At 35.5% G+C, this 23,474-nt stretch overlaps 2 protein-coding genes and 1 long non-coding RNA gene across 3 annotated transcripts; 1 reads left to right on the top strand and 2 right to left on the bottom strand.

Moving 5' to 3' along the window:
• Positions 1 to 75: 75 nt before the first annotated feature.
• Positions 76 to 3,637, bottom strand: LOC115982188. The gene is made up of 3 exons (XR_004089530.1): positions 3,583 to 3,637; positions 2,056 to 2,302; positions 76 to 555 (listed from the first exon to the last, which is right to left on the bottom strand). It is a non-coding gene; the product is annotated as an uncharacterized LOC115982188 (long non-coding RNA).
• Positions 3,638 to 3,646: 9 nt separating this feature from the next.
• On the bottom strand, positions 3,647 to 4,488 carry LOC115982185 (nuclear transcription factor Y subunit gamma-like). The gene has a single exon (XM_031104719.1). The coding sequence runs from the start codon at positions 4,392 to 4,394 to the stop codon at positions 3,939 to 3,941; it is 456 nt and encodes a 151-aa protein (XP_030960579.1). The 5' UTR covers positions 4,395 to 4,488; the 3' UTR covers positions 3,647 to 3,938.
• An 11,105-nt stretch (positions 4,489 to 15,593) lies between these two features.
• Positions 15,594 to 22,764, top strand: LOC115982219 (mitochondrial import receptor subunit TOM20). Its single transcript, XM_031104756.1, has 6 exons — positions 15,594 to 15,857; positions 16,486 to 16,564; positions 16,717 to 16,886; positions 16,979 to 17,026; positions 17,907 to 17,993; positions 22,352 to 22,764. The coding sequence occupies exons 1-6, from the start codon at positions 15,759 to 15,761 to the stop codon at positions 22,478 to 22,480; spliced, it is 612 nt and encodes a 203-aa protein (XP_030960616.1). The 5' UTR covers positions 15,594 to 15,758; the 3' UTR covers positions 22,481 to 22,764.
• Positions 22,765 to 23,474: the final 710 nt, after the last annotated feature.

Raw genomic sequence — 23,474 nt, 5'->3', positions numbered from 1 at the left:
TCAACCTCTAAATCTTCACAGTAATTGATTGTGAAGACACGCTATCAAACTAAACGATCGGTTGATGGTATGAAAACACTTCTTGATGTCAAATTTCAAAAACCAATGGGGCTCACCACTCTTCTAGGACCATGCCACAGTAAGAGCTCCCTCTCAAGCACCTAGCTTTTAGACCAAACAATAGCGAACCCAAGATCCCAACAGCAGTCCTAAGTGGGAGAAAGAGATGCAGCATTTGACATGAACTTTGATCTTCCTTCTTATCAGCCATAGCAAAGCTATTATGTACAGTCTTCATTTCTTTGTAAAGGCAAGGAAAGTCATTTAAGCTCCATATTTTTTATTCATTTAGGCTTTGAGAAGACAATAGACAAGCAGCTCTCCAACTGTGTTATACTGGTACTCTTTATAATAGCATCAGTGTGAATAAAGTAAAGACTAAGTAAATAAAGTATATCAGTTATACAGTTATATACTTACATTTTGTATTTGTGAAGAACTTCATTTTGATTTTATATATATGCAACTATCCTCCAACATTGCTTGAAGAATTTCCTGCAAGAGAATTCATCTTAAAACTTGGATCTTGAAAAAGAAAAATAATAGCACCATAAATGTAATCTAGTATCCTGCTACCATGAGATCTTAACAAGCTTATAAGCATCTTGATTCTTGAGACATAGACTCCCAATGAGGCAAGCCTCATCACACGATATTGATATAATGTGCACCAATGGACAGCCAACAAGCATAAATCTGCTACTGCTCTTGCATTAAGTGGACCATGTCCAATCTATATAAAAATAAAATAAAATAGAGCCATGTTGTAGCTCTTCTTTTTCCTCTTTTAGGTAAACAAGGAAGGGGGGACAGAACTTGAACAAGATGTGCAACTGAAGGAGACTTGATCAAAGTCTGTGGTACTACCACTGTACCACAAACAAACTTTACAGAGTCCAGTTGGCATCATAAAATTCATTTATGGCTCCATCAAGAATTACACTCTGCTAGTCTCAATATGATACTTTCAAACTTTTCTTGGCTATGGCAATAATTTGTGTAACAATTTAATCTTTAAGAAATAATAGTGATTTGCATCTGTCCTGGTTGCATAGGTTATTGCTGTAGCATATTAGCATCTCTGCTGAAAGGAGACAAGGTCCAAGGGGTTCACCAAACAGGCATGCAAGATCATATCTGGGACTTATCCCACCATCTGTGCACATACAAACTGACAAGAGGGAAAGGGAAGTACAGCACCCAAACTCTAAAGAAAAGGGCAAGTAATATAGAAAGCAGCACAGGAGCTGATATATACGATATATTACTTGAAACCAAGTCAAAAGCAAAACAATTTTGCATTGCATCATATGAAAAACACACATGGAATTGAAACAAGTAGTGCTGCCCCATTGTCATTACCCTTCACTGAAGTGCTTATATTGAAAGCTGCACACTAATAATTAATTACACACAGACCAAAGAAAACAACAGATATAATGCAAGAACAGTAAGGTAGCAACCAAAATATGATTATTTTAGGCTTTTAGCTCCTACCTTTAAAGGAGCACTGCACATTTATAAATTGACCTCTTTTATATAAAATGACATGTTATTGCACTTATCTTCCTACTAAACAGTAAACATATATGATGTAGGACAACCTAGGCTTCCCACCTAGAGTAGTCCTACCATAGAACCTTAGGCTTCCCATCTAAGGTGTTTGGAATCACCACCAAACAAATACTATGCAATATCTGCAATAATCTCAATAATAATAATAATAGTCTGTAAAATACAAAAGAAACCATCTGGAGCTTTATATATAGCTTCCAGGAATCACAATGATAAAGATAAACTCTCCTAAACAAATCCTAAACAATCTCAAATACTAATTCGATAATCCTAACAATCTCAAATACTAATCCAATACTAAAGAAAAACCCAAAATTAAGATAACATAAATGATTAAGATAATCTCCACAGATCTGCCATCATGTGGTGTCCGCACCAATATATTATCATGAAATGTGCAGCAACGTTGGTAATTGATACCTTTTACTTCTTGTCTCTTCTGCAATTTTTGAATGGCATTTCTGGATCTAGTGCATCAAGTGATAATGAGAATGTTGGGAATACAGTTGTTCTTTGACCTTAGGGTTTGCAGACAGCCAGTAAGAAATCTCTTTAGATTTGACCACCTCCTTCTTGTTCAATGATTCCAGCCGGGCACAAACTGGTTCCCACTGTTCAGAGCGTTTGGAACAAGGTTGCAGATGGTTAACTCGGTTACCACGTTTTCCTGCCACATTAAAAGCAAAAGAAAATGATTACTGATAATCTGATCAAATCTTCTAACAACAGATATAGATTCTGATTCAGAATTTCAGTGACTAATGCAAGATGAAAATTAATAACTTAAACTATCCTATCTTCCTCTAGATTTTAACTGATGCAGATACAGATACACCCAGAATAAGCAAGGACCAGAATTCTTATTTGAGCTACACCTTCTTTATATTCGTACTGGAAGTCAATCCCAGGTGATCCAAGCCTGGAGGCTGGAGCAATGACACAGCCAGGGAGGTTAATGGGAGACTATTTTGAAAATCCTACAAGCAACAGACCAACCTCAAAATCTCAGGCATCCATTGCTAATTAGTTTTCACAGTTCAAAACTTAGCTCTCAAATCAGATATAAAATATCATTCTTTGAACCCACCTAACTTATTTTCAAATTTCTTAGTGCACAAAACATTTTCTGAATAAGTAATCACATTATGAAGCATACATGCAATGGCCTAATCCAAGCATTGTCATCAACACAAGTTCTTAATCTTGTGCATATAAAACCATATATTTTAATAAGCTCAGCATGACTACATATGTAACTGTCATAAAATCAAAGCATGGATGTACAGTTACAATGTGACACCAATTGTTGAACTCCCCAAGCAAAAAACTCAAAGAAAAAAATGAAAAAATATATATTGAAGGACAATCATAGACATTTGAAATAACATAATTATTGCAAAAACCATTTGGTGATTATCTACAACTTTACAATCCCCTCTACAAACAAAATTCAGAAAGACTTTTCCTAATGCCCTTGCATTAACGTCTTCTATCTGGTCTCCTGTGATATGACATAAAAATCAACAAATTCAATCTAACAATCGAAATCATGAACACAAGCAAGGAGAAAAGAAAAACAAATTATAATCTAGAGAAGAAATAAAAAGAGAAAAGTTATTGAGAGATACAAAAAAGATGGTGACAACAATCAAACAAACAAACTGCATACCAACAATTACTTTCACATGAGCCCACCATCAACGTTTAACACCACTTTCACAACGTACAAATCACGTCACATCAGCAGTAATAAAAGTTTTTGTCATTAGACTTGATTGTAAAGAAAATTAAGATTTAGTCATTGTCAATATCAAATATGCTATAAACACATTGCAATCAACCAATGAAATAACAAATGTTCAATTCCCATAATTGATTGTGTGCAACAATTTGCAGACCCCACAAATTGCACATTATTTGAAAGTGTACATAAAATCGGTAGCTTACACACAATCTTTGGCAATTTGAATGCCCATTTTCCGGCTAGTTGTAAATGCTTGGCCTACAAAACATAAAAGGTACATTGATAAATCGCCGGATTTATAACCTCCCAATTGCAACAATCTTTTCTTTAAATTTGAAAAACAAACCTCACCATCACAACTACGCACAATTAGCTTTTCTACTTTTTGATTTATACATAAACTACAATAATTGGATTAATTCATTAACCTTGATTTGGCACATCTCAAAATTTCTCAATTCACTAATCTTTCCCTTAACGTAAACAAAAAGTTAAAAAAGGAAAAATGCGCAAGTTACATTCAAACATTCATAATTGAAAGTACTCGATCGAAAAGAATCTACGACTCGTCGTTGTCGATCAGAATCGGAGCTTCATTTGCCGACTTATGAAAGATGTGATCGATTCGCCGTGTGCCTGCCGGGACCGGTTTCTCGGAGACTGAGCCAGAACGCTTTTGATCGGTGGCCGGACGATCTGAAGGCTGTGAAGATGGCATGGGAAGCGAGTCGAGGAGGAAATCGCTCGTCGGCTGGTGCTTCTTGACGGCGATTCGAATGTGTTCGAGCTTCACGATCTTCCGCTTCCTCTCCGTTGTGATCTCTGCGGATTTCTCGGCCAGGAATTGGAGGAAGAGCTCGGCGGAGCACGTGACGAGGAAAAGGGCTTCCGAGTTCACTTTGTTGATGTCATTGTCGAGCTTCATGATCTTCTTGACCCTTCCGATTGGGAGTTCGGGTTGGATTGCCTCCGTGTTTTCTTCTTCCGCCATTGATGCGTTTTCTTCTTCCGCCATTGATGAAACGCAAAGCTTCGATTTTGGAAATGAGGACGGAGATTAACTGGAAAGGATAAACGATTTTAGGGTTTTGAATTGGCGGGAAATTGAACCTATATCTATTTCTTTTTCTTCTTTTGTTGCTTTTGGTCAAGAATACCCTTGAATATTACCTCAATTGTCAAGAACGTTTCTGAATTTTATGCGAGGGTGCTTCAGTCATATTATAGTTTGCCCCGCCACACAAAGTGCTTTTTCCCGCCTGAAGAGAAATTAGAGAATTTGAATGAAACAAAAAAAAAAAAAAAAAAAGGTTTTAAACATGTTTTGAGCTAATTGAAAATATCATTTACATATAATTTTAATAATAGTAACGTGTTCTCTAACTTGTTTAAATAATATATATGGATAATTTTATAATTAGTCACCTAATGAGTTAGAACTCTATACCTGTATCAAGACAAACTTTGTCCAATTAAAAAATATTGGCTTCTGCAGTCAAAATATATATATATATATATATATATATTGGCTTCTAAATTATCAAAAATATAAACGAACTAAAATCTCTTTCTCCTAATCTATATATATATATATATATATATATAAAACTGAAACCTTTAAAACTCCCATAATTTTCCACATCATCATTTTAATTTAAAAAAATTTTAATTTTTAAAACTAAATAGTGAGAGAGTCCTAACAGGAGTCTCTTTTATATATATATATATATAGATAAGAGACAAAATCTTTGAAAACCATAAAACAATCTCCTCTGTCCGTCTCCACTAAGAGAGAAAACCCTAAGCTTCAATTTCTTTGGTACGCTTGCTATTACTTTTTCTCTTTTTTGTGAATTAGTTTTTTTTGCTTTTGTTTTGTATGGAGTAGTACTTTACAATATATAGTATAACTACAAGTATTGTAGTAAGTTTGCTAACTTTTTGTGTGGTTCAAATATGCTATATTCTATATTATTTTAGATTATATAACCTTAAGTTTTACCTTAAGGTATATGCACTATATGTTATCTTATGTTTTCTCTTATGGTGTCATGCTTTTTTGTTTATTAATTAAAGATTATGTTGGAAGCCTATATTATTTGCACCTTCAAAGTGTTCGACAATGTTTGAACCAAATTTTTCATCAATTAGGAAGAATTGGATAAAAAAAACTTAGAAAAGCTTTCCATCCTTACTGAAATTGTCTCGCAATAATGACTTCTTTTGTTTTGTTTTTATAATTTGTAGGTTTTGAATGTTTTGATTTTTAATTTTATTGTCTTTTGAAAGTTTGACCATCTAAATTTTTGGGTTCAATTTTTTGCAATATTTGAAACAGTTTAGCAAATTTCAACTGTTATAACTATGAATTATTTTCTTGAAGGTAATCTATCTTTCTCTTATATTTCTCTATTTGGTAGTCATATATATTAGTAAATTTTCTGATTTTTTTCCCCTTTCGAACGTTTTAACATCAGAACTTTTTGGTTTTTTTTTTTCAATGTCTAAATTTGGCTTATTCATAAAATTGTAACTCAAAAAGATAGGAGCAATTCACGCAATAGTATAGTTTCATAATCAATTTAAAATTTTATAAAATTATTTTAGTCTATTATAAATAGGTAAGTTCTCGTGCGTTGCACGGGTTTCCGACTAGTATATATATATATATATATATCTATTCTATATTATTAATAACAGGATTTTCCGTTTGGTTTTTAATATTTTGCGTACTAAAATTCTCTCACACAAATTCCTAAACTCTCCAAACTACCCCTATCTTTTAAATAATTTTACACAAACTGGTTTAAAGTGTAATTTACTATTCCTAAATTTTAGGTTTTTTCCTTTATCTTCTAGGTTTGGCTTACTTCCAGTACTTTTTTAACTATAATTTTTTTTTACTTTAATGAGAAACTATCACATCATCTACTAACTAAATAAAATGTGGATATTAAAACCAACTATCACTTGTCATTGTATATTTGAAACAAAAGGACATGTCCAATTAAAATAGTATTAGAGATAAGTCAAACCATTATCTTCTCCATTAAGCCTAAAACTTAGGACACTATCTTTATCTCATCTTTAAACATTATTTCACCTTACCTTATCTCTTTCTTAAAAAAATATATACAAACTGTTATTTATATATATTATTTTTAAACACTAAACCAAAAAAACAAATAAATAAAAAAGAGCATTATTGCATACGCAAAACACGTATGATGAGTCTAGTATGTGTATATATATATATATATATATAGAAAAAAAAAAAAAGTTAGCTGAATAGTACAATGGACCCATTAATAGTACCAAAAAGAATAGTACAATAGGACTTATAAATAGTACCAAAAAGTACAACTAGACTCATAAATAATACCAAAAATAAGCTAAAAACTGAAATAAGCTGAAACTTTCATTAGCTCCCAAATGGAGTCTACATCTCATCATCCTCTACTATCTTTCTTAAAACTAAATAAATAAACAAACAAAAAAAAAAACCTTTTAGAATGGGATTCAAGTATATCTCTATGGTTCCACTTTAAACACCTCTTGTGATATATTGGCATTGGGGTTCAAACCCTACCAGCCCTCCCTCCCTTTATAGTAGAAACATTTTTTTTCCTTTTATTCCTAAAACCAGCAACCTTTAGGATGAGTTGCCATGATCCTGCTGCAGATTGGGATTCAACGTCTATGTTTGAGACTCTGGTGAGAGATTCTTGTGCAGTGAATGAGCTCTTATACCTACAAGATAAAGATTGAGCTGTTAGAACTACTTGCATCGGATTAGGAGATAATCCTTCATGTACTACTTTGTTCCTATGATTCCAAATGGTCCAAAGGATTATAAACAAATTTTGCAGGTACTCCATAGAGACTTCATCCTTGAGGTTGTGCTTCCTAAGGATGATGCTTAGACATTGCTGAATAGAAGTACCATGAAAGTCTGAAGCATGTATGGCAAGAGTGGAGCCATGCTAGCAGGCTCTAGAAAAAGAACAAAGGAGAAATAAATGGGTAGGAGTCTCATCCTTTTCATTGCAGAGAGGGCACAAAGTAGTGACAAGAATACCTCTATGTCTTAAGCAAGAAAATGTAGGAAGGCAATCCCGCAACAACTTCCAAACAAAAGTATTGACTTTGAAAAGAACCTACACTTTCCAAACCTTGGTCCAAATTACCTGATCCAATGTATTAGATCTAGAATTTGTCCAGGTCTTATTGTTAATGAGGTCATAGGCTATGCTTACCTGGTATTCTCCACTGCTAGAATGTTTCCACATCAACTTATCTTGGGCAGAATTGGATTTGGGAATTGGAATTTGGAGAATGTCATTAGCTTGTTGTGGGGGGTACAGATCTCTGACCAAACCAGGTCTCCAAAAAGAAGTGTTATGGTTAATGAGGTCTCCAACCGTGCTTGTTGGCAACCTAGGATCAGGTAGGTTTAGAGAAGGACAATGGAACCAGCTTGAATGGTTTAGAGGAATATCAAACCCCTTCCCAATCCACCATCTCCCTTCCCTTAAGGCTGGGTGATCATTATGAATAATATTTTTCCAAAACCAAGAATGGTGTGGTTTTTGGGACAGCAATCCTGGATAGAGCAGTTAGGGTAATACTTTGCTTTAAAGGTTCTAGCAAACAGGGACTGAGGTTGGAGGTTTAACTTCCAGAACTGTTTAGCAAGCATAGCTTGGTTCATGGATTTAAACTTTTTCAAACCTAAGCCACCTAACTTCTTAGGTTTACAAATCTGATCCCATTTTAGCAGATGCAGTTTCCTCTCTCCCTACTCATGCCCCCACCAGAAGGATCTAATGATAGAATCCATTTTGTTACAAATGGTATCAGGAACCTAACAGCAAGCAAAGGTATATAGAGACAGAGATTGAAGGACAGAGGTAATAAGGGTAGTTCTGCCAGCTTGGGAAAGCAATCTTGCCTTCCAACTTTGGAGTTTATCCACCAGAAATTGGAAATCAATACACCTATTACCTTTGAGCTTAAAGTGCATTCCAAGGTACTTGGTTGGATTTTGAATCAGATTAACTTGAAGGGTTTGAGCAAGGCTTTCCTGATCTTCAGCAGGCATATTGGGAGAATAGTAAGTCTAATTTGGCAAGGTTTATTTTCTGACCAGAAATGGAACAATACCAATCCAGGATAAGTTGCAAGTTCCTAATAGTCTTATTATCCTTCTTGAAGAAAAGAAGTGAGTCATCGGCAAAGAAAAGGTGAGTAAAGGAGAGTCCATTTCTACCAATCTTCACACCCTATATCTGCTTAAGGTTCTATGCCTGAGATAAAGAGATAGAAAGGATGTTTGCGCAGAAAATGAATAGATAGGGTGAAAGAGAGTCTCCCTGTCTTAACCCTTGGGAGGGTTTAAAAGAAGAAATCAGATTGCCATTGACAAGAAGAGTGTAGCTAACTGTAGTGACACATTCCATAATCTATTTAATCCACTTGTCCTCAAATTTCATTACTGTTAAGACAGCCTTAAGGAATGTCCAATTTACCCTATCATAAGCTTTGCTCATATCAATCTTGAGCACTCCAAAACTGGTTTTCCTCCATTTTTTTCTTCTTAATGTATCGATGATCTCATGGGAGATGAGAATGTTATCAGAAATGTTTCTCCATTTAATGAAAGCATTTTGGTAAGGGATGATAATGCTATCCATCAGGGGCTTCAACCTATTAACCAAGACCTTAGAGATGATTTTGTAAACAACATTACAGAGGCTAATAGGTCTGAAATGGGAAACCTCTTCTAGAAAGGGTATTTTAGGAATGAGAGTAATAAAAGTTTGATTGAGCGGTTTAAACAAATAACCAAAATGAAAGAAGGTTAAGACAATACTGATAACTTCAGATTTGACAGTACCCCAATATTTCTGGAAGAAAAAAGCAGGAATGCCATCAGGCCCAGGAGCTTTGTGGGCACCAATTTGGAAAACATATTCTTTAATCTCTGAAGCAGTAATGAGTTTGTTGAGGGAAGCAAGTTGTTGAAGGGAGAGAGAAAGATTAGGGAGGGATTGAAGTTCCTGAACAATGCTATCAAAACTTGACTGAATTGAATTATGAAAGCAGAACCTAAAGTGATTAGTGAAGATGGCCTCAATTTCATTAGGATTTTCAGTAAAGCACCCTAGATCATTCTTGATTTGGATGATTCTATTTCGAGCCCTTCTTTGTCTAACCACAGTCTGAAAGAACTTAGTATTACTATCCCCTTGGAGAATCCAATTTGATCTTGCCTTTTGAGCCCACATCAACTCTTCTCTGTTTAGAAGCTCTTCTAAATCATTCCTAAGGGATCTTTCCAACCTAACATCCTCAATTGTTGAAATGGAATTTTAAATTTGTTGTAGCTGATCTTGTTTCAGTCTAATATCTCTCTCGACTTTTCCAAACACCTGCTTCTTCCAAGCCAAAGCTATCTTTTTAACATTAAGGAGTTTTTTTCATAATTGTTCAGCTCTAGACCCATGAGAATGAAAGAGTCAAGCCTGTTGGGCTATGTCTTTGCATGAAGGATGAGTAGTCCATATATGCTCAAACTTAAAGGGCCTTTTAATAAAAGGAGTGAGGTATTCAAAATCCAGGATAATAAGGCCATGATCCGATCGAATAATAGGCAGATTCCTCAGAGAGTAGAAAAGGTATTGATTGAGCCAATCAATACTTGCAAAAGCCCTATCTAATCTTTCCATAACAAGGTCAGTATCCTCTTTATTGTTCATCCAAGTGTACCGCTGTCCAGAGGCAGACAAGCTACATAAGTTTAGTTCAAAAATAACTTGTTGAAGTAAATTGGCACCAGCAATACTGCCCTATGTGAATGAGAATTTCTCCTTCCTAGACAGGATCTGATTAAAATCCCCAATGCAGATCCATTGGGGGTGTGCTTTAGTTTTAAGAGCTAATAGCTAATGCCAAGCTTTTCCCTCCTAGCTAGCTCAGGGTGACCATAAACAAAAGTGATAGAAGTAAGTAAACCCTTATTATCCAAGAAGTTGATGTGGATAAGGTGAGCAGACTCAAAAATAATACTAACACTTTGCCTAGGCATCCAAGTAAGGAACAGCCCCCCACTAAGACCCAATCTAGGAACCTCCCAACCGTCAGTGAAACCACATCTATGCCAAATATCTCTACCCTTCCCTTGAACTAATTTGGTTTCCATAAGGAACATAAAATCAGGTTTATATTCACGAGCTTTTTGTTGACATTGTAGAATTGCAGAAGGATTGCCCAAACCTCTACAATTCCAGGTCAAGATCCTCATGGCTGCTGGGGAAGCTGTTTAGGGTTAGCTTCCCAGCACCTATTTGGATATGAAGGAGTAGTTCCATTGGTAAAACAAACAGAAGTTTCAATAAAGTAATAGGGGGAACCAAGTGATGCACTAAGATTACCTTCCTTTAAGAAGAATAATCTACAAAGGAGTTTCTGTCTTATGTTCCTTCCAATCCTTCCCAGTTCTAATCTGACTCTCTTCTTGGAGGAAGCTTGATTCCCATCCAACCATTCCTCACAGAGCAAATTTGTTGAGGTGCTAGGATCCGAAGCAATTGAAGGTGAAAAAGGAGGTCCTGGGCCAAAGTCAACAGATTCAGAGGGTAGTATGTTGTTGAACCCAATATCCAGGCTCACTGAGTGACTATGAACAATGTGATGTGGATCAGGGTCAGACAAAAAGTGAGGCCCATCAAGGTTTTGGCCAAGTGTTTGAAGTCTGTGTATTTGAGGTCCATCACTAGATCCACCGACTTCCAATCTAAATCTATTTTTATCCACCCGTTGGACCAAAGCCTCAATAAGAGGTTCAGGGTCTTCAGGAATCTACCCTCCTCCCCATGCATCCCTACGTACCTATTCAGGATGTCCCTCATTAGGTCTATCAAGGTTGAACATCACCACTGTCAATTTCAGAACCAGCCCTAAAGTTATCTCGCCAAACACCATTTGTCATAAATGGTCCTCTGTTAGCAACCCAAGTCCAATGAAGAGAAGAGTTAGAAGGGATGGCCCCAGGAGGTCGCATGGTAAAAGTAGCAGTGTTCTCAGTGTTAAGGACATTGTCAGTGGGGTTAGCAGGGGATTAATCAAGTGAGGGGTTGGGAGGGGGATCCGTGGTGTGAGTCTGAGCAGGGGATGAAATAGGGGAATTGAAAGGAGTGGGAGGGATAGTAGAAGTACCTAAGGATAGGGAGAAAATGGCAGAATTTAAAGTTGCATATTCGTTTTTAGATTCAAGGTAGGAGGAAATGGGTTAGAAGGGGGAATACTTGAGGAATTGGGGATGTGGGGTGTCTTGAGGTAAGGAAACACCTGCTGATCATCCTCTTGAGAGTGAGAGGAGGAGTTGGATTGGGATGGGGCTTGATGATGATGATGGTTTGGATTGTGAAGGTAGGAATGGTGAGAGGTTTGAAGGTTTTCATACCTGACTTGGGTAGTCCATCGGCGCCGTTTGTTGTGAAAAGCTTGGAGCTCATTGTGGAAGTGAGCTTCCAGAGAATTAAACCCAAATTGCACCTGATGAACGCGTTGGATTCGGTTGCATTGTCTGATGAGCATCCTTTCTATCTCATCCATGCTTTCACTGCATTGGCTTTTAGTATGGCCAATCAAACCACATCGGACACACAATTTATGGACCCTCTCATATCTACATTGTACCCAAGTCCTCGAACCATCATCCATTTGGAGCATGAAGCCTGTAGTCAGTGGCATCCAAGGGTCAATCCGAACTCTAATTCTCATAAATCTAATGTTCCTAGGTATCTGATCCTCCCAGTCCACTTTTTCAAAAATACCTATAATCTTTCCCATGTGCTCAACCAACTCTAAATGCTGGTATTCTAAGGGAAGACCATGCAATTGAACCCATAGAGAGACGAAGTTCAACTGTAGTCTGTTAAGCACCAGATTAGGCCTCCATTTCTCCAGTACCAGAAAAGCTCCATCCACCGCCCAAGGCCCAAGGCCCTTTTGAGCAAAAGTGGTTTAAATCCTCTAAAACCTCAAAATGTATCAGATAGAAAAAGGAATCATGCCCTATAACTGAAATCACCGCTCTAATCCGCCATGCAGAGTTAATTATTTGTTGGAGATGATGGATGGAGAATTTTCGATAATCCAAGATGAACCCAATGGCACAATGGCTCCAGAAATCTTGTTGCATGTGAAGGTTTTTAGTGTCAACTTCTAGAACAGGGCCATGCTTGGCAAAAGGCACTTCATTGCCCTTACTCTCCTATGAAGAAGCATCAGATTCCTCCACAAAGGGACCAACACTGATCTCGGACCCACTACTCTCAGTCCAGCCAAACTCTCTAGCTGAAAAGTGGTCCCCCATGGTCAGCATAAGCAGGAGACAAACAGTACCAAACAGAGAACAAACCAAGGAAGTAAGATTAAAAAAAAAAAAAAACACACACACACACAGTCAAAGGTAAGGAAAGGTAGGACAAAAAGAAACAGGTGAGGAAAAAAGTTGAAACAAAAACAACACTTTTTAGTACAAATAAAAGGTATAAAGTAAAAGGTGCTTCTAGATTTCCACAATCCACCACACACAAGATGGGTCTTGGTAGTTAAAACAATGCAAAAGAAGTATGGGGAAAGGTAAGAAATAAATAGAAGGATGGTGATAGGAGTATAGAAAGGAACAAAGGAAGACTAAATAATTGGGAAAAGAAGAAGGAGGGTATGGGGTAGAGCATCGCAATGAAGAGGCGTTGTCGAAAGCTTGGTTGAAGTGAAGACGCTCTCAAGAGAGAGAACTAGGGATCCTTTTTCTTCTTCTTTATAGTAGAAACATAAAGCAATAGAATTCACACATTTTTTTTAGTCAAAGATATATGATTTGAAATTCATTTCTTTTTTCCTTTTTCCTTCCAGCTTTCACGCCTGAGCCTTAAATTAGGAGAAAGTATACATTGTTTCGGGTGTATATTTTCTCTCTCTCACACAAGCTAGTGGGACCCATCAGCTATGGGTCCCACCAACTGTAAGGGGGAAGAAACATACACCCAAAACAAGGTGTATTTTCTCCTAAATTAGGACCAATATGCTATTGGAAGTTCAATCTTCAAAGAAACACTTACATGAGAACATAGGTGCCAAGCAAAGAAGTAGATTGTGTATTACATTCTTCAAAGTGAATTTACAAGTCTTTAGTTTATTTTTTGTTATATATATATATATATATATTCTTTTACATAAAGAAAATACATTAAAAAAATACGAGCTAATTCAAATCTACGCTTATAAAAAAATAATGAAGATTCATCCTTAACTTGAGGAGTGAGCTAAGGCATGTTTGTTTAAATTTGTAAGTTGAATTTTCTTTTAGAAACGTTTAAAAAGCTTCAATATTTAGTAAATATAACTGTATATTAGTTGATTAAGTTTTGAAAGTTGAAACTATAGAAATTGATCAAAGTCAAGCCAGTAATACCACTCCTAGCTACCATCGTTGATGCATGAACAAGTGATTGATGATTTTGTGGAGAATTGCATGTCAAATGGTGCGGTCATCAATTCCCATTTTCAGGTTGGGTCTGGTTAAGAGGTTTTTTCAACCCAACCTAACCTACTATGGTAAGTTAAAAAAATTCAACACAACCCAACTCATCACAAGGGTTTAATCTAACCCAAGCCCGTGAATCAAGTTGAACCTATGGGTTAATTTTTTTTTTTAATTACTATTATTATTATGAAATTGAGCATTAGAACATCATCACCTCAAATAAAAGCAAATTTATAACCAATTAATCCTAAGCATAATACCAAACCAATATAAACTATATGAGGAGAACTTGGGGTTTGGATTTTATTTAGAAGGAGGAGCAAAAAAGTAGATAAAAAATTGTATAATACATTTTTAAATATATATTAAATATAGGTGGGTCAGGTTTGGTTAAACGGATCTGTGAATCTTATGACTTGAACCCAACCTGATTCATTTAAAAAAAAATTCACAACCCAACACAACCGACCAACCCCTAAAAACTGACCCAATCCAATGGATTGGGTTGGTTCAAGTCAATTTTGGCTGGTTGGTAGCACACCCCTACCAATTTCAAAATTTCGACAAAAATCATGCCAAACCGAATCCATTAAAATAGGTACCACAAATCTATTTCTATTTTATTGGTAGTATCTCTCTTCACTTACCCAACATATATCATCCAAACGGCCCAAGCACGTCATTAACAAAATCCCAAACCACCATGCACAACCCCTGTCCAAACACAAACACTCAAGAAAGGGGAACAAGGGCCCAACCATGGGGAGCAAATTAAAGAAGGAAGGTGAGAGCTATGGCCATGGAAGCAATATATCATTTTTACACCGAGTGAGAGAAAGGTCATTACTGGCAATGGTGACATGTTTTATTGTGACTGTGCAAAATAAAATGATTTTAGTGATGGATTCATATGAGAATGACATTATTATAATCACAATTTATCACTTTAACAAGTTGTAAAAATTTTATGCTATAAATTATATATCATATAGATGTTTTATTTCAACACAAGTTTACAACTAGACATGTTGGTTGGTAGTTCTTGACTTCTTGGGTGGAACTTCAAGTTATATTTGAGATTGGCCCATTCAAAACTTTGGCCCACTATTAGTAAGCTAATAAGGTGGTATGGGTAAAGGTGTGCATGGGTTGTGTTATGTTTGAGGTATTTTTCAATCTAACATAATATTGTTGAGTTGACAAATCATCAATCAAGCTCAACTCATGACAACTCTTGAGTTGTTAATTGAGCCATTTTGTATTGTCTAATTAAAGAATTTTGATGTTCATTCAAGGTTTTGAACCAAATATAGTCAATAAATGATTACAATTTACATAATTGGGCTTAATATTTCTATTTTATCAAAATTAAGTCTCAATATAGCAAAATAAATCAAATTAACAAAATTAAACAAAATCTAAAAGTTCAAAATTAATCAAACTATTAAATTAAAAATATATATTCCAAACTGTCAATAATATTGTGAGTTGGGTCGGGTTACATGTTGAAAATTTTGCGAACCTAAGCCTTAAAAAACAAACCCATGAAAAATTAATCCAAGACATAAGTTGGGCTGGGTCCATGGACTGAATGTAACACGTGCGAGCGGAGAAGACCGGGTACCTTTAAAGCTAAAAATCGAGTCAGAACCCGCAGCACACGCACACAACTGTAAAGTGAGTGCATATAACAATTCGACAAGGCGTATATTTCAAACCCTAGGACTTGGCTCACAGTACACACACAGTTCACAACACATACATACACAGTTTCTCTCACAACAACAATCTCCTCTTCTACCAGTCCAGTCCAGACCGTACAACATGGAGTTCTCTCAGGAAGACTTCGATCGCCTCTTGCTGTTCGAGCACGCTCGTAAAACTGCCGAATCTAACTACGCCCAGAACCCCCTTGATGCCGATGTTAGTATCTCTCTGTCTCTGTTAATCTCAATGTTTCATTCTTCAATTTCAACCTCCATTATATTTGACTATGTGTATTTGTGTCTGTGTTTGTATATTATGCTTTCATTTTAATTCTTTAATTTTTTTTTTTTTTTGTTGGTTGAACCGTTTATTGGAGTTGATTCACAGTTTTAGCTTTTATGTGTTTGTTATGAACTATTTGGGATACTTAAATTTTAGCATGGTTTGTTAGTTTAAGTGATATGACTTTTTAAATATTCATATTTTTGGTTCAATGTTACACCACTTAATATAATTTTTTTAATTGGATGCGAATTTTATCATATCCAACATTGGATTATATGGGTATTCTCTATGCATGCAAAATTTCAAGATTATCGAAGATTAATAGCAATGTCAAAATTCAAGTTTTTGTAGTTTAAAATAATTCATAAAATATGAGTTTATGGGTCGAAAGGTAAATAACATCCAATTGGCATGCATGTTAAGAACATATAAAACATGTGGAATTCAAAATATGAATTCAATAACAAGTTATTGGGTGGTGTAACATTGTTTAGAGTTATATATATATAAAGATGTGAATTATGACATCATCTGTTTGGCTATGTGAATTACTCTGCAGAATCTAACAAAGTGGGGAGGAGCATTGCTGGAGCTATCACAATTTCAAAACATTGCGGATTCAAAGAATATGATTAATGGTATTCTGAATTTCTTATAAAATTAAAACAACACTATGGTATTTTAAATATATACATAATTGAACTGGAATCGCTGTTGCAATGACTTTTTCTTTTTGGAACTGAACTATTTTGATGGGGTAACTTAAAAAAAAAAAAATTGAATTATGTAGATGCTATTTCGAAGTTGGAAGAGGCTTTGCTTGTCGATCCAGTGAAGCATGAGGCATTGTGGTGCCTGGGAAATGCCCAAACCTCTCAGGCATTTCTCACTCCTGACATTGATGAGGCGAAGGTTTTTTTTGATAAGGCACGTGACTATTTCGAAAAAGCAGCAGATGAGGTAAAATTTTAAGTTCCTTAAGTTTTCAATTATATTGTATTTTATAGTTTAAGACTCTTTTAGAAGCTTGATTACTGAATATGTTTTTGTAGAATCCATCCAATGAACTCTACCAGAAGTCCTTGGAAAACACGGATAAGGTATTTTTCAAGCTTTAAATACTATTTCATTTGAGCCATAATATCCTATTAGACTGCCTTTTCATATAGTCACTCACATCATATGAACATTGCCTAGAAAAGAGGATGTATTGGTTTATTAGGTTGCATGGTAGAACTAGTTATATGGCCGAGAATATACTAAAATCGTGCTTTGCTTAGTGGTTAATTAGAATTTTTAAGTTTGGGAAACATCTATGTAAATTTATTCATTTTATAAATATTACTTTTGTGTCATTTGTTTTAGGGCTGTGGTCTGGGACATATATAATTGGGGTACGGTTGGGATTGAGATTGTGATGAGATTTTCAAAACAATTAGCATTTTGCTGGTAAAGGTGCAAGAAGTATACACTAGTTTAGTGACAATACCCACAACCATAAATGCACCTTGCAAAATGGCTAATCTCTTTTATTGGTGAATGGTGACTTAGCTAATTATACATAGAAAGGAGACCATATCTAAGAAGGACAGAGCAGCCTGCACTATATGTTGAACTGGGCTTGAACTCATAGGATTGATTAGGTTGTGCATAAGTGTCTTGTTTGGAAAATCTCTCTTTTTAAGGGAATATTGGTCAACGGATTGTCTTTCAAATAAAAAGGTAAAAGTTTTCAATACTTCTCTTTTTAATTTAAACTCAAATGAAGTTAATGAAAAAGAGGTATTGAATTTCAAAGAAATTAAAAGGATAAGTCAGGAAAGTTATTAATATTGCACCCATTGAAATTTTAAAGAGGACCATATTTTTGGAATATCCCAAAATGGAATAGATGACTAACAATAATGGATGGAGGAGTAATTAGTTTCATAGTTTTTTTATCTTACTAATCTGATTCCATTGTTTACTGTTTCTTCTTAGGCGACTGATTTGCACATGGAGATCCACAAGCATGGTCTTGTTCAACAGACTCTGGGTGGTGGGCCATCTGCTTCTTCTAATGAAAAGGTTAGATTATCAAATTATTACTTCACTGTTATTTGCTAAATATTATTTTGAAGGAATAGCACTTTATCTAAGAAGCTTCTATAATCTGTGATGCAAAGAACCTGTTTACTTGGTTGGAGTTCTTCGAGCTTCTATCATAGTTGAAGTGAGAATGCTATGTTTTTCAGGGCTTAACAGATCCTTGACCAACGTCTTCAGTTTTTTTAATAACATCACATCTATCTGAAACTGCAAAAGTCACTCTTTTTTTGTTTGTGTTTTTGGTTTTTGTAAAGATTTGATGATAGTGTTTCAATATCATGTGCATGGTATTGCAGTTTTAGTTCGGACTAACTACTTTATGGCACTTTAGATTGCTCTTTCACTCAATTGCCCTTTTAGCTTGCTCATTGTTTTCAGCCCTGCTTCCAGATACATATGATATAATAATTTTCTAGGGACTCATGTTTCAACTGTCTCAGCATTTATCAAAAAAAAAAAATGTTTCAACTGTCTCAGCTATTCTATGTGAAAAACGTATGAAAGCTTAAGATTTTTTTTTACTGTTAAGTTACATGCTGGGTCTTAGACCCTTGACCTGACACTCTATCCCATTATTGTCGAGGAGGAAGTCTCATTTTAGCTAGAGCTTATTATTGTAAGATAGCCTGAGATTGGTACAATAAATTCCCAGATTTGGCTAATATCTTGGTAGATCTTGTAATATATGATAATACATCTTGTATTGAATTTTTAACAGATCCTGATTAGATTTTTTAAACTGGTTGTGGTTGGGTCTGGTCTGAATTGGGGTGTTCCCTGTATCAATTGTTTGGTTCAGCTTCATGAAATCCTCCTCATTAATTTTGTGTTCTTTATTCCATCACTTGGTTTCAACTTTCAACCAAATTTCTTAATCAGTCAAATGCTTTGCTGCACATAATGAACAATCTTATAAACTCCCCCTCACCTTCGTCTTCTTCCCCATTTAGGCATCAGTTTCCTATGTGAATTGAAGAGTTGAGATTTGTGGAGGGATTGATTTGGATTAGATGTTTCTGGGTTCTGGGTTCATGTTCAAGCCAGATCTAAATTCATTATTTTTTCTTTTTCCTTTAAAATTGATAATAAAAAATTTATTCATATGCTAATGTGGCATTTATTATTATTATTTTAGTTGTCATGTAAGCTTTAAGTGTGCCAACAGTGCATACCGTTTGCCACATAAACATTTTTTGTTAATGATTTAACGTTAGAGCATTCACATCAAGAATGCTAAAAAATATAGCTTTTAGCTACACAAAACACTACTTTATTTATTTTAACACCCCACTTTATAATATACCAAACATCAAAGGTTTTATATTTTTTACCACTTCATTAAAATATTATTTCTTTATTATTTTTTAGGCAAAAATCCAAAACTGACCCTCTAATTTTTAGCTTTTGTTATTTCAATTCTCTAACTTTCAATTTTGTTATTTCAGTCCTCTAAGTTTCAATTTTTGTTATTTCAATTCTCTAATTTTTAATTTTCTTATTTCAGTCCTCTAAGTTTCAATTTTTGTCAATGTAGTATTCTGTTAGGTATCAAATACTCCTCCCGTCAAGTTTGGCCTTTTTTTTTTAAAAAAAAAATAATAATTTTCATAATTAAAAGAAACTAGACAAAAAAATGTAAGGGGAACAACATCGTTCCCCTTCCCCTGAAATCAAAACCGGAAAACGAAAAAAGTCAATCTCAATCTCTCTCTCTCTCAAATGCACCATCATATATGCATTATGCTTTAAAGCAAACAAGCACCAAACCTCAATATTTCAACAAACCAACCATAACGCATGAACAAACCCCAATGCAAACACCACACCCTCGCCAATCGACCACCCAGTTAACAGTGAGCATCAGCCATGGGTCACACTCTCTGATCGATCACCATCACCATGATTGAGAGAGATCGAGAGGCAAACAGAGAGAGAGAGAAATGAAATTGATCTGAGAGAGAGAGAGAGAGAGAGAGAGAGAGAGAGAGTGAGGGGTACTGAGTTAATCTGAGAGAGTAGCAGTAAGGGTGTTGGCGGTGGCTCTGACTTTGACTTTGGGTCACTGATCTTCCCTTTCACAAGCCAGTATGCTACAAAAAGAGAGAGAGAGAGAGAGAGAGAGAGCGAACGAACGGGGAGGCTGAGGATGAAGACTGAAGGGGACCTTCCTTTTTTTTTTTACAGCTTTTTTTTATTTTTATTTTCTTTTAATTACAAAAATTATTTTTTTTTTTAAAAAGGGCCAAACTTAATGGCAGCAGTAACTGAGACCTAACAGAATACCACATTGACAAAAATTGAAACTTAGAGGACTGAAATAACAAAACTGAAAGTTAGAGGACTGAAATGCAAAAACCAAAAGTTAGAGGACTAAAATGACAAAAGCTTTTTAGAGGGTCAGTTTTGGACCTATTTTTTAATTCTTTCTTATTCTCAATCTCATCTCTTCCACAGTTCCACTGCCCACACTGAAACCCACTGCAATACCCAACCCACTGCCACTGCCCATACCCACTGCCACCGGCCACCACCACCCACACCCTCTGCCACAGCCACCACCACCCACAACCTCAACCCCAACCGCCAAAATCACAAACAAAAACAAACCCAAAACCAAATAACAAACCCAAAATCAAATCACAAACTCAAACCCACACCCACTGCCACAGCCAGCACCACCCACAACCTCAAACCCCCAACCACCAAAAAAAAAAAAAAAAAAAAAACTTCATACCCACCCACCATCAACCACCACAAAAACCCATCAAGCGGATACCCACCACTAGCCACCACAGACCATACCCACACACTATCAACCACCATAAACCGATGGAGAGAATTTCGCCAACAAAAAAAAAAATACCGATGGAGAGAGGGAGAGAGAGGCTGGTGAAAGAGAGAAGAAAAGAGAGTCCCCAGTGGAAGAAAAAGAAAGAGGAAAAGTGAGAGCCGGTGAAAGAAAGAAGAAAAGAGAGAAGCAAAAAGAGTCCAATGGAAGAAAAAGAAAGAAGAAAAGAGAGAGAGAGAGAGAGAGAGAGAGAGAAATGATATTTTAATTGAAGAGTTATAAAATATTATTATTTTTTATAAGTTTTGAGCTACAGTACTGTCAAAAATGACATTTTACTGTAGCTAAGTTGCTAAAAAATTTAAGAATAGCAACATTGATGTAGTGTGTTTTGTGGGATGAGTTGCTAAAATGGCTCTTTTTTAAGTTTTTAGCATTCTTGATGTGAATGCTCTTAAAAGTCAAATTGATTGCAAATTAAAAATAACATGGACCAAATTGATTGCTTCTGAAATGTAGGGATCAAATTGACTGTGACCCCAAAATGTAGAGACCAAAATGGTATTTTCGCAATAAATTCCCAGATTTGGGTAATATGTTGGTATATCTTCTAAATATCATAATACATCTTGTATTGAATTTGTAACAGATCCGGATTGGATTTTTTAAACTGATTGTGGTTGGGTCTGGTCTGAATTGGGTGTTCCTGTATCAATTGTTTGTTTCGGCTTCTTGAAATCCTCCTCATTAATTTTGTGTTCTTTAGGCCATCACTTGGTTTCAACCATACTTCTTAATCAGTTAAATGCTTTGCACAATCTCATAAACTCCCTTTCACCTTCTCAAGATGTGTGGGTCCCACATGCTATGATGGTGGTCTCATGAGACCTTCCCATTGGATAATTTACCCATCTTCTCTCACCTATTGGAAATATTTCCAGCTTCTCATTCTACAAATATACTCATGCAGTTACATAATCCGGAAGCAGTGAAGCCACTATTTTATCTGATTGTGAATAATTTTATTGGATTTGCTTGGTTGTCAATTTTTGGAATCTGAAAGATGAATTGTTTTGGATAGCATTTGGATAATAACGAAGTTCGGTTCTAGCCTGAGTTGAAATTCGTAACTTGTCTTGGTTACTGCTAATGTCCTGTCATGTTTACATTATGTATTTGGATATTACATTACATATAATCTATGAACGCATATTTGTTTTGTATGTTTTTCTTGTGTGGAGTATCTCCATGATTTAATTACAGTCTATACACCTTGGTTTCTATTTGTGGAAAAATAATAGAAGTAAAACAACGGTGAAAGGAAACATTTGATAATTCTTATAAATAAAGGCATATTTCACTCGTTTTACATTACATTCAACTTAATTGTGATTTGTCTGAATTACTCTAGACATGCATGGACATGGGTGCTGTTGTTGCATCATTCCCCAATATACCATCCAGTGTCAGGAGAAGTTCTTTATAGGTGCAAATATGCTTCATTTCTTTTTTCTTTGAGCTTGCGATTAAATTATTGTTGTTTTTCCAGACTTCCAAGAAGAAGAAGAAGAGCAGTGATCTCAAATATGACATATTTGGATGGATTATCCTAGCAGTTGGAATTGTTGCATGGGTGGGTATGGCAAAATCCCACGTTCCTCCACCTGCTCCAAGATAGGCCTTTTATCTGCTCCATATTCATGGCTACCTAAGGTTCAAATTTATTCTGATAGATTCATCAAAATTTGGGCTGACAAATTCACCATTCTGGAGATGTAGTAAATTTAGTAGCATGTGATATGCTATCCACATGCTGATTTTGAGTAATAATGTTTCTTTTGCTGATTTGGTTAGGCAGATATATTATTGTTGTTCTCTTGTCAATTTTGGCAATGTAGGCTGATTATCTTAAGCTATTTGTTTTTCATTCATACAGTCTTTGAATATATGATTTTTTAAGTCGGCTTTGGCTTCTTTAAGGTTATATAAGTAATGTTATCGGCATCAACAGGATAAAAGACGCAAGGACGAAAATATCTTCTCTCTTTTTTAATAGGTGTGTCACGCGCAGGTCATGCACTGATAATTTGTCTTCTCTTTACGCCCTCACTAGATCAGAACCCACCAACCAAACCACAAGAAGCCGATCCACAACCCAATCCACCAACTCAACCAACGCAACCCAATTAATGATCCACCACCACAACTCGGTTAAAGAGAGGAGAGGGGTCTGAGAGAGAGAGAGAAGAGAAGTATGAAAGGAGAGAAGAAAAAAAAGAGTAGCATTGTTATGGTGAATATTTTTTGCAAATGGCACACCGGATGGAACCACTTTTCAGTTATAAATCTTTTGCTCATAATGAATTTACTCGCTTTAGAGCGTGTATTGTTGCTGGACTTTTTATTTTATTTTTCCTTTTTATCTTTCATAGTGGTGGGAGATTGTTCTCTTTTGTTTTTTGATAATTCAATAATTACAATGAGAATAGGGGGTTTGAATTTCAGATGTTTTTATTGAAAATATTAGATGTCAATCAATTGAATTACAAGACTCTTAGTGGTAATGGATTGCTCATAACGTACATAAAAAAGAGTGTTGTAGTGTTGAGCTTAAAAAATTGAAATTTGCATTTCCATAATAGCTTAATCAGCCACTGCAACCAAGCATGATG

Source organism: Quercus lobata, chromosome 3, assembly GCF_001633185.2.
Source record: "Quercus lobata isolate SW786 chromosome 3, ValleyOak3.0 Primary Assembly, whole genome shotgun sequence".
Lineage (NCBI taxonomy): Eukaryota > Viridiplantae > Streptophyta > Magnoliopsida > Fagales > Fagaceae > Quercus > Quercus lobata.
Note: the sequence above shows the minus strand (reverse complement) of the source record. Positions and strands in the feature narration are given on the sequence as shown.

Coding starts and splice junctions, on each gene's coding strand:
- LOC115982185 (XM_031104719.1), bottom strand. CDS start 4,394: ATGGCGGAAGAAGAAAACGCATCAATGGCGGAAGAAGAAAACACGGAG.
- LOC115982219 (XM_031104756.1), top strand. CDS start 15,759: ATGGAGTTCTCTCAGGAAGACTTCGATCGCCTCTTGCTGTTCGAGCAC. Junction 17,027..17,906: donor CCTTGGAAAACACGGATAAG/GTATTTTTCAAG, acceptor GTTTCTTCTTAG/GCGACTGATTTGCACATGGA. Junction 17,994..22,351: donor CTGCTTCTTCTAATGAAAAG/GTTAGATTATCA, acceptor TTGTTTTTCCAG/ACTTCCAAGAAGAAGAAGAA.